General features: G+C 51.1%; 1 protein-coding gene across 1 annotated transcript in view; it reads right to left on the bottom strand.

Moving 5' to 3' along the window:
• Positions 1-663: 663 nt before the first annotated feature.
• The window catches only part of mthfd1l (methylenetetrahydrofolate dehydrogenase (NADP+ dependent) 1 like), a 45,447-nt gene continuing 34,663 nt past the window's right edge, over positions 664-11,447 (bottom strand). Inside the window, exons 24-28 of the mRNA XM_079753925.1 lie at positions 11,330-11,447; positions 8,838-8,945; positions 8,126-8,278; positions 1,676-1,782; positions 664-1,366 (exon numbers count right to left, since the gene is read on the bottom strand). The exon at positions 11,330-11,447 is cut by the window's right edge and continues 60 nt beyond it. Of these exons, the coding sequence (XP_079610051.1) occupies positions 1,693-1,782; positions 8,126-8,278; positions 8,838-8,945; positions 11,330-11,447 (469 nt within the window). The 3' untranslated portion in view covers positions 664-1,366; positions 1,676-1,692. The remainder of the gene's footprint in view (positions 1,367-1,675; positions 1,783-8,125; positions 8,279-8,837; positions 8,946-11,329) is intronic.

Below are 11,447 nucleotides of genomic sequence, written 5' to 3'. Positions count from 1 at the left end.
AACCGCCTTACTGTAGCTAAAGCAGGAACCCCCCCCTCCGCTGAGCGGGAATAACACACCTGCCAGGCCCGGAATGTCAGCCATGACAGGAACACATGTGCACACATGTAGGCAGGCTCCATGTACGCAACCACAACATCCCATAATGACAGACGCCGACAAAATGGACAGGTACAGTCGGGTCTGACGCTTCGGAGATGTCTAATTTAGTCGTTGCATCATAATGTACAGTAGAAGGTATTTTTTATCTATTTACGTTTACATTAAGGGCCTTTGCGAGACGCTTTTTTCAAAAGCGACTTATAAGTGTTTGTCAGAAGAAAGAGAAACTACAATATATCGCTGTCGGTACAGTAAGGACGTTCATAGAACCAAGTGCCAAGCACTTACAATTGCGAGGTTAAACCATTCCCCGTAGATCAAATATATAAATATATATATTGTTTATCTTCATATCGATATGGAGTGGTTGACCCGTGGGCCACCCTGAGTGGGATGAGCGGCTCTTCTCCCCACAGGGCGAGCGATGTTTAGTGTTATTCCGTCTGCGAGCGCGGAGACAACAGGAAGGAGAGCGCATGTGTCCAAACAACAGATGGTCTCTCTCCGTCCTCACCTGCTGGGTGTGAAAACAAGACCAGGAGACCGCCGCAGTGTCGGAGTACAACAGAAATGTTTATTCAGAAAGGAACGTCCACAAGGGGTTTCCATCTTAACAGAACAAAAAAACAACAGTTTTAAAACTTTGCACAGCAGCCCCAGACGAGAACTTTTTCAGTTTCAGTATCTTTGGGAAGCTAGTCGAGACGTGGGTGTTTTGACCCACACCCTCAGCCGCAGTGAGGATGCGTTTCCTTTCAATGCGTTTTCGGCCGTACCGTGTTAAGCTGCGGCAGGGAATGCAAGTACCAACCCTGGCTTTAGTGTTGACGGTCGGCTGAGGCGCAGCCCAGAGGTCAGATAGGTAGAAAGGCTACACAACGTTTGTGCGTAAAACAGCAATTTGGTCCACATGAATAAATACAAACACTACTCAGTGTAACATCAGCACCAAGACTGATTATAAAAAAGGTTTCACTCTCAAGTTAGAACATTTGACACATTTAAGCTTAAATTCTTAATGGCATGACAAAGTAAAATAAACAACTCTCTGTAGACAGAGTTCAACAGATGGTAGGTAAAACCACATGAACATTGGTCCCCACTCTGGCTTATTACAAACACACACACATACACACAGCAGTGCAAAGATAACCGACACTTGATGTAACGCTGATAGAAGAAGGCTTCCCTGAAGGAGACGATGGTTCATATTAATGGCTGATTGTCCTTTCAGGCTGTGGATCCTGGCAACGATGCGGTCGACCTGCGGGAGACATGAGGGAGGGCGTATGAGTTAGGAGTTGTATCAACCTTCTAAACAAAAACACTAATGCACACACATATTAATAACTAATGTATAATCAAAAGCAGAACCCCAGTCATTTTAATAAAAACATTAACATCCGATGTAAGACTAAAAGAAGGACCATAATAATTGAAATAACAACAGTATCCAATGTAGTGGTAGAAGATACACAGATCCCAGAACACGCAAGTTACAGCCCGTCTCCGTTGGGGGCCCCTCCCCCACCTGTCTCTCTGGGGCCCCGCCCCCACCCGTCTCTCTGATTACCTCTGGTCTGAGCGTGCTCAGAACAGCCCGGTGATCTCCTCTGTGACAGGGTCAAGGTCGATGTCGTAGAAGCAAGGTCGGGTGGGCAGGCCCGGCATGGTGCTCATCTGAGGGGGGAGAGAGAGAGGGGAGGGGGGGGGGGGAGAGGGGGTGAGACAAGTTATGGTCGTGTGCAGGGTGGGCATGGTGCTCATCTGAGGGGGGAGAGAGAGAGGGGAGGGGGGGGGGAGAGGGGGTGAGACAAGTTATGGTCGTGTGCAGGGTGGGCATGGTGCTCATCTGAGGGGGGAGAGAGAGGAGAGTAGAGACACAAGAGAGAAGAGAGGAGATGAGAGAAGAGGAGAGAGACAAGAGAGAGGAGAGGAGAGAGACAAGAGAGAGGAGAGGAGATAAGAGGAGAGAGACAAGAGAGAGGAGAGGAGAGGAGGGAAGAGGAGGAAGACAAGAAAGACAAGAGAGAGGAGAGGAGAGAAGAGGAGAGAGACAAGAAAAACAAGAGAGGAGAGAAAAGGAGAGAGACAAGAGAGAGGAGAGGAGATAAAAGGAGAGAGACAAGAGAGAGGAGAGGAGAGGAGAGAGAAAAGAGAGAGGAGAGGAGAGGAGAGAGACAAGAGAGAGGAGAGGAGAGAGACAAGAGAGAGGAGAGGAGGGAAGAGGAGGAAGACAAGAAAGACAAGAGAGAGGAGAGGAGAGAGACAAGAAAAACAAGAGAGGAGAGGAGAGGAGAGGAGGGAAGAGGAGAGAGAGGAGAGTAGAGGAGAGAAGAGGAGAGAGACAAGAGAGGAGAGGAGAGAGACAAGAGGAGAGAGACGAGAGAGAAGAGGAGAGAGACAAGAGAGGAGAGGAGAGGAGAGGAGAGAAGAGGAGAGAGACAAGAAAGACGAGAGAGAGGAGAGGAGAGGGGGGTGAGTCAGGGCTGACTTGAGCAGGGTACAGCGATGCTGCTCATCTAAGAGGAGAGACGAGGGGGTTGAGGCAGGTTGGGGCTGCTCTGCAGGCTACAGGGATGCTGCCCAAGAGACAAAAAAACGCTCACAGCCTCCATAAAGCAGTGATTAAAACATGCCTTCCATTCGAGGTAAAGGCTGACGTCTGCACATATCGGACACGCATCCATCCATAGATCCCTTGACTGACCGGGGCTTACCCGCTATGCTAATATGCAGATTAAAACACCGCTGGTGCTGCATAATCGCCTGCCGCAGCATTCTGTATGCAGATGAGGACATCGGCTGGATTAGCCCGGCCCTCGACACGGCGAGCACGTCGGCGTTCACCGCGGGGGTCGTGTGAGGAGAACGGTGGAGAACCCGCAGTTAAAAAGAAAGTATCCAGCGTTCACCTCAGCCTGGGGACTTGAGAGTGGAACGTTGCAGTTCCTGTTTCCACACCGGTCCACCATCACGTCTCTTAATAATACATGAGGGAACGGGATGGGCCTTTTTGGGGGGAGTGGTGGCGACGCCGGTGAATATGGGTTTCATAGGAGAGGAACGTGATGGGGATAGCGAGAGAGGGCAACACTCGCGTGCTAAAGTTTGCATTTCTACTGGTGCATCCTTCACCTTATCACGACGCACAGCAGAGCCAGGAGGGCTTTGCCCGTCACAGAGAAACAGACCGACCACCCGCCGTCGTTCAGCAGCACAGAGAGGCGCGCCCGAACACAGAGGCAAATAACAAGGTAGAATTCCTTATCCGGGCAATCTGCGAAAGATCGCGTTGCGGCTCAGACCACAACACAGCTGTCGAGAACGAGCCCAGCGCACGGCGGCTTATGAAACCGAACCCACCGCAACGCCGCGGTGTCAAACCGGGCTCAGTTACAGCGAACACGACCCCTCCTCCCTCCCCTGTGTACAGAAGGACTATGCTCTTGAGTCATCCTTTGAGGGGGTAAGACAGTCGCCGCGGTAGGAGGACTAATGACCCACGTGTTGACAACCTCCACTTTAGCGGTGAGTTCACCAGCCCCGGGGATCAATGGCTGCTCTGTTCTCCCCCGCTCGTAGACGTACACAACAGAGACTCTGCGATGGACAGGGTAGATCAACGTGCAGCAGGGGAAGAGGCCGCCATTGTGTCTTGAATACACGTTTGAGCGACAGCGACGGAAACAGCGGTGAGGTCATGAGCAGACGAGAACGGAGTCGACTCGAGTTCCTGGGGAAAGGGAGTTTGAGGAGCACCCATCGATTACGTGTTGGCTCTGAGCTTTGCTGGGAGTTGGAATACTACCGTTACCTCCGACGGCACCGCATAAGACGACGTTCAGATGCACATAGGACCCAAGGCTGTGAGGACAAAAACATGTGCGCTGCTCATTGATAAGCGACGGGCAAACACAAGTCAGCTGACTTCTCTCAGTTCTCCTGTAATTACGTTTGGGGAGGACAGAGCGGAGCATGTCAACAGAGACTCACGCAAACAATCAACGTGTTGACTTTATAACCCTGTTTACTCTCTCTCTATCTCTTTCTCTCTCTCTCCCGGCAGCCATTTTCTTACCATGATCTATGTGCATGTTGACGTTTGTGCGTTGAATTGAATTGAATTAATTGTTATTTAACTGCCCCTCATTCACGATGCTGCCAAAAGAACCGCAGGCGTCTTGATTTATTCGTACAATATCGGGGTGAAATATTTCCAAAGCTAATCACAAATAAAAACAAAATAATACAGCGACACAGACACAGTTGGTTAGAGGCAAATTTCTGAGCCCAGCATGGACCCGACCCTCCATGGCTCTCCCTACCACCGCCCTCTCCCTATCTAGGGGTCGTTTTACAGGCCCATCAGTGAGGAGGCTTGTGCAGGAGGCAGGTATTGACCAGCCAATTTCTTGTTTGAGGAGGCGGTTTGGTCGTAAAAAGAAGAAGACGAGAAGAAGAGAGGAATGGCTGAAGGGGAAGAGGCCTACGAGGAATGTGTTCCGGACCTGGCGACTCCTCCTGTGGTTCACTGGGCTCAATCCCGCGAGGTTATGGACCAAGCGTTAGCATTAGCTTTAGTATTAGCGATAGCATTATGCTAACTCTAACGCTAACGCCAAGGCTAAAGGCAATGCTAACACTGATGCCAGCGTTAGCGTTAGCTGTTTTGGAATGCACTCTACCCAAGTGCATTGCATAGCGTTGAATTGTCCCACTCTGTGGGGTTTGTTCTTGCGGCCAGCCTCATGGAGGTCGTCACACATCCCGCATATTGTATTTAAGGCACGGCAATGACTTCATCATGAAACGTACCGGAAATAAAAAACGTCATCTCATGAACTCACGGCCTGACTTCATTAAGGAATGAAAGCACTCAAGAGGAAGTGTTTGTCATAAAGCACTCAGGGTGGACCAGTGATGTAACTGGAAAAGGTTCCACTGTTCTAATGGGGGAACTGGGACCAGTGGTGTAACAGGCAAAGGTTCCACTGTTCAAATGGGGGAACTGGGACCGGTGGTGTAACTGGTAAAGGTTCCACTGTTCTAATGGGGAAACTGGGTCCAGTGATGTAACTGTAAAGGTTCCACTGTTGTACTGGGGGAATAAACAGTGTTACCGTCCCTACTAGAGGATCTTGAGAACAGCCATACGTCTTTACAGTCCAAGGCATGGACAAAACCTAATGAGGACTCAAAGATGCACTTAAAATGCTTGATTTGTAGCAAGTTTGTTTAGTTAAACACCATCTCGTTTTTTATACGGATGGATCATCATCCTTGTCAAATGCTGCCCACGTTCCTCATCAAAGAAGACTATGAATTTGCCAATCTATAATATACTTGCCGTCTGTCCATTTGCCCGATGACACTCCAAGCCAGATGGTGAAACGCAGAGTCTTCGTAAAAGTCATTTACTTTACGAAGACACCGATAACCAATCGCAGGCCATAGCACATCGAGGGCCATCAGCTGTTTCGGGTCAGAAGAGCGGTCGTCTAACAGCAGACCCTACATCACTGATGAAGGAGGCATCTGAGGACCTCGGTTCCCTCGTCAGCACGGTGACTCCAGACCGAGGTCAACACACAAGTTGCGCCTCTTGTGTTCCGAGCATACCAGCGGAGGACTTTGAGAGGGGGGGGGGGGGTTGTGGTCGAGGTTGTTACACGCTACAATAGATGCGCTGTTTGCGGCTTCTGTGGTCCCCCTCTCTTCCCCCCCATTCCCGGAGAACGTGTGAAAACCCGCAGACCACTTCACGTTCCACGGCTGAAGATGGGACTGCGCTCTCCCCACACATTCCGAACACCCACACGCCCCCCACCCCAAAACACAACGTTGCTTTGTCACATGGACAAAACCCTAAAAAATGTGGAAGGTCTTCTGGGTGTCTTGGCCTTCCTCAAGGCTGAAGTAGAAGGGTCTTCGTCAACAGAGCTTAATTTATTACCAAAATAGACTGGAATGGACTAAAAGCTTTATAAAAAGTGATCTAGGGACGAGACACAAGCTTGAATTGGCGATGTAACACACACACACACACACGTCGCGTCGCATGTCGAGAGACATTGTTGGCATCGTTCCCGTCTGTCTATCCCATCAAAAAGAATGCAGAAAAACACATCTAAAGTTAGTGTTCTCTCTCTCCCTCTCTCTCGAATGATGTTGTTCTCTTACAGAGAACACGTTGGTCTCTGTAAGAACTCTTGTCATAGAGCCTCTCCCTCTCTATCTCTCCCCCCCCCTCCCTCTGACATTGAAGCCATCAACCATTGCATGACATCAGGCGGTAACTTGTTATAGAGCCTGCCTCTCTCTCCCCCTCTCCCCCTCTCTCCCTCGCCATCAACCATTGCATGACATCAGCCATCGACCACATGTGTCAGTGTGTGCGGCGTTTCAATCGAACCGCAGCGGTTTGACCGAGTCGTCTATTCTGGGGTGTGGCTGGTCATGCCTCCCACAGAGAGCTATTGTTCCGCCCCTTACCCCTTCCCCTCCCTCGCATGTCTGCCCGATGATATCAGGCCCTTCCTGGTTCCTCGGCAGGCCCGCACGGACCCCCCCCAGGGCGGGACGGTTGACCCGTGGGTCGCGAGGCGTGACGGATTGTAAACACGTTGGCACATCACAGTGGTCAGGCTGGGTCCGGGAAAGTAAAAATGGAACTCTTAACAAAATAGATAAAAGCCCCAGTGTTGGGGATTAGGGGCAGGTGGCGCCCACCCCTCCCAGCCCCAGAGTTCAAAGACACATCGGGGGGGGGGTGTTGGAAGTCCCCTTGGGTCAAGAGTCGGGGGGTGGTAGCAAGAAGGGGGGGGTTTAGGGGTCGTGAACGTGCTGGTGGCTCCACGGTTCCTAGGCAGATCAAAGGCAGGGCTGTGGCGGCAGTGAGACACCACCAACACCACCACCGCCCCCCCGCACAAACCACCACCAGCCCCGGGCCCAGCAGGCCCGCGCCCCACACCTCCGCCACCCAAAACCCGGGCCGGGGGGGGGTGTTGGGGGCGCTGGTGAAACGGCAGGGGGCCGGCGGTTGGCAGGAAGTCGGCCACTTCCTGCCAGCGGGCCCACATGCCTGCATCTGGTTCTGGGTCAGCCCCCGCCCCAGGACTCTGGGCGTCTTCCAGGGCCCGGGACCCCGACTCAGGCTCGGTCGGAACCAGGCCCGTGTACCCTGAGCTGGGGCCGAGAGAGGGGGCCCGCGTGGACCCCTAGGAAGGTTGTGTTACGCAAGCGCCTGATTGGTGCAACTTACTAACACGGGTAAACTTTGCGACTTTGCCAATAAATAACTACATCATGAAGGGGTTTCTCATGACCAAGATACTACATTCATAAAGATCATTCATTAGTATTGTTATTTGCGTTTCCTCATTGATTACCGCACCTATTACTTAATAAAGCTGCTTGTACTAATTAACTGTTTCAGTCAACTCACTGTCTAACCCCTACCTGCTCCTTAAAGTGTCTCTGTATTCACTGTCTAACCCCTACCTGCTCCTTAAAGTGTCTCTCTATTCACTGTATAACCCCTATCTGCTCCTTAAAGTGTCTCTGTATTCACTGTCCACCCTACCTGCTCCTTAAAGTGTCTCTTTATTCACTGTCCAACCCCTACCTGCTCCTTAAAGTGTCTCTGTATTCACTGTCCAACCCCTACCTGCTCCTTAAAGTGTCTCTGTATTCATTGTCTTAATTCATGCAGTAGAAACTGCACGAATAGCGGGGTTAAACACAAGACGCTAACTCTAGAGTATCTCCAGCTCCGGTGTACCCCTGAACTCGTTCTGCAGGAGCCCCGTGTGTGTTGTGGAATGGGCGGCCGGGGCCAGGAGCAACAGAGAGAGGCTCGCTGTGTGCGGTCGCTCTGTGGAGTCTTAAACACAACCCGGCAAACAGCGGATGATCTCAAACAAAGCGTCTCACGCAACGGTTCCGGGAATACCCCGAAACACCGCGAGGACACGTCTCCGGAGCTGGGGTCCTGATTCGGCCCGTCGAGAGGACCCACCGTGCCCACGAGCGGGTAGATGAAGCCCGCCCCGATGCTGGCCCGTACGGTCCTGATGGGCAGGGTGAAGCCCGTCGGAGCCCCCTTCTTGTCGGCCATGTGGGACAGGGACAGGTGGGTCTTGGCCATGCAGATGGGAAGCGAGCGGTAGCCCTGTGGGGAGAGCAGGTCACGGTCAACGACAGGGACAGACACACACACACACAGAAAGACACACACACACACACGGAAAGACACACACACACACACACACGGAAAGACACACACACACACACACAGAAAGACACAAACACACACACACACACACAGAAAGACACAAACACACACACACACACAGAAAGACAAACACACACAAACACACACAGAAAGACACCCACACACACAAAGACACACACAGAAAGACACACACACACACACACACAGAAAGACACACACACACAGACTCACAGACACACACAAACAGGCTAACACACACACACACAAACAGGCTCACACACACACACACACACACACACATTTATTTACACGTGTAAATAAATGCATAAATGCTTTTATCCTTTAAATCTTAAGAGCAGGTAGGGATAAAGCATCTTGGACCATTGTGCTGGGAGTCAAACCCATTGACTCCCAGCACAGACAGATGGTCTGATGCTGGGATGGTGGGACTCTTCAGAGAGTCGGTCAGTTTGGCGCGGAGGGGTCGCGACCTCACCTGCTGCTCGTAGGTCTGGATCTCCGCCTCCGCCTGCGGCGACAGGGCGATGTCGTCGGCACCATACACCTTCTGGGCGATGGTCCGGATCTTCTCCACGATGGGCATCTGGGACGGGGCGGGGGGGGAAGAGAGAGACAGGGAGACAGATCAGCCTCAGACGGACGTTCAGACGTCACGTCACACCCATCTGTGATCCTCTAGGCTTGGACTACAACGCGATGGACAATGGCAATGTGGATTATAGTAACAAAACATTACGTCTACATTTAGGGCATTTGGCACACGCTTTTATCCAAAGCGACTTACAACCATTCATACACACATTCAGGGTTAGGCGTCTTGCTCAGGGACACCTTGACACTCTGCAAAGAGGAGCAGGGGATCAAACTAGCAACCCTCCGGCTACAAGTCAACCTGCTCTACCTCCTGAGCTACTGCCGCTCAGAACAACAGTGGCAGTGGTCCAAAAAAGGTGTGGTTTATATTGTGTATTCCCTAACATCTGCACTAACTCCTCCTGGTCATGCAAATAGGAATAACATGCATCCTACGAGTGCAGGTGAAGTAAAGGTTCTCAGAAAACACAAACGGAAACAAGTGACCGAGGAAGACACAACTGCTCTGCTGAAGACGACCCCGATCCTCTCCTCGTACAAAAGCATGAAAAAGGTAAAAATAACTTAACTTTACTTAATTGCTTTATTACTTATCTTTATTTACTTTATCTTGTATTGTTGCTGCTATGTGACTGTTGATCACCCAAGCCTAAGAATTGTACTCTTGTGTAATTGTACGATAAGATATATAATAAATAATGTTCATTATTTTTATTAATATCTAACCCAGAATCTGAATACGTGAGCCAGCACCAAGACACCCACCTCAATGGCAGTCTCTCCTGCTCCGAAGCCCGAGAGCGGCCAACTCGATTAGCGACCTGAAGTTCCCCTCTTTTTAACCCCCTTAGTGCAGCCTTACCTCCCGCCGCCACTTCCCCCCCGCTAATGCTAATGTCATCAGGCCGGCGCCATTACTTTAAACACGTTAGGGGGCCGGGTCGCCTGACCAGAGGGGCCGCGTCACGCCTCCCGCCTCCCCTCCGCGTCGACGCGTTAACTAGCGAAACATGCGCACACTGTAAACCGATTAAATTGTGTTAAAAAATAGTGTTTGTATACACACAAACACACACGCGCAACGCCTGTTTCTGCAACTATTCCGTCAAAGATTTACTGTTAAATAATCAAGCAAGGTAACAAGGTGACGTTACCACATGACATCCCCTACCACAGCCCCATGTCTTTTATGTAATCTCATCAGGCCGTGAGCCACACATCCTGAGTTTAAGAACGCGTTACATGCATCCTTCCGTTGCACGAAGCAGCAGTAAACAAGTGGCTCTCGATGTCACGGGGGGGGGGAGTTAGTGAGTAAGGATACCCGGACCGCTAGTCCGCTAGCCGGGAGGAGGAGCAGACCTCCCCAGCTCGTCGGCTATTTGACGCCCATCAGGGGCGCTGGTTCTTCTGGGGGAGGTTGACCTTGGCTGGCCCCGGTTCCTCAGCCGTTTAACTAAACTCAAGGGGAACGACGGTGGCAAACAGCCTTTAAGTGCGCTGCGAGAAAGAGTCAGAAAAGCGCACCTAGGGGCGTCCAGAGTGTTCGGTGGAAAGGCATCAGGTTTGAACGCTGAAGACGCTATGGAAAGCCTTTAAGATGCCTTCTGCTGATGGCGGCTGAACATGGTACATAAAAAGGCACTCAAAGCATCCGTTAATTGAATGAAGGTGAGTGGAATACGGGAACACCTTGACCTCTCCATAGAGAGATTGGAGATGTCCTCCCGTCTGGGATTTAGAGTCTCGATAGCTTAGCGTACTTTCGTTAACATGGAAAACAACTGACTAGGTAAATAGGTAATTAGGGATTACACTATGGCCCGTCTAGGGTTAGGAATGTACGACTTTATTGACCAGACCATCAATTCATCCGTCCACTATGTAAGGGGTTCCCAAACATATGATGCCGTTAATAGCAACGTCCTGGTAGACATCATCACCCTACTGCACAAAAGGTGATTAGAAGTCGTTTGCTCGTGGAGAGGAGGCAGTCGAAAACATTAAATTAAATCATCAATTTAGCAAGGGGAGGGTCAGAGCATGTAGAGGTTAATCCTATTACAATTTATTCTTCCTAAAACCGACGACATTTTGGCGTTTCTGGATGGGCTTTCTTTTTCACAGAAACTCCTTTCTCCTTGTTGTCACATTTACATTTCATCAGATTTTCCATTTTGGGGATTTTCCTTTATCTACCTTTTCAGGAGCACACCCTTGGAGTACCTCTAGTGGCACGCGTACCCCCATTTGAGAACCACTTCTCTACCGTACCGGTACTGTACCCAGGCCTGGCCCCCTGGCCCGGTGTACCCCTTGTGTCACACACACACACACACACACACACACACACACACACACACACACACCCACCTCTGTTTCGTACAGGAACTGGAAGTGGCTGGGCGCGGCGCTGGCCTCCTTGACGGCGCGGGCCAGCTCCACCGAGCCCCGGCCCCCCAGGGCCCAGTGGTGGCAGGGCACGGCCGCC

This window comes from Pollachius pollachius (genome assembly GCF_949987615.1).
Source record: "Pollachius pollachius genome assembly, chromosome: 16".
Taxonomy (NCBI): Eukaryota; Metazoa; Chordata; class Actinopteri; order Gadiformes; family Gadidae; genus Pollachius; species Pollachius pollachius.
The sequence above is the reverse complement of the archived record's forward strand: the minus strand, read 5'-3'. Positions and strand labels throughout refer to the sequence as shown.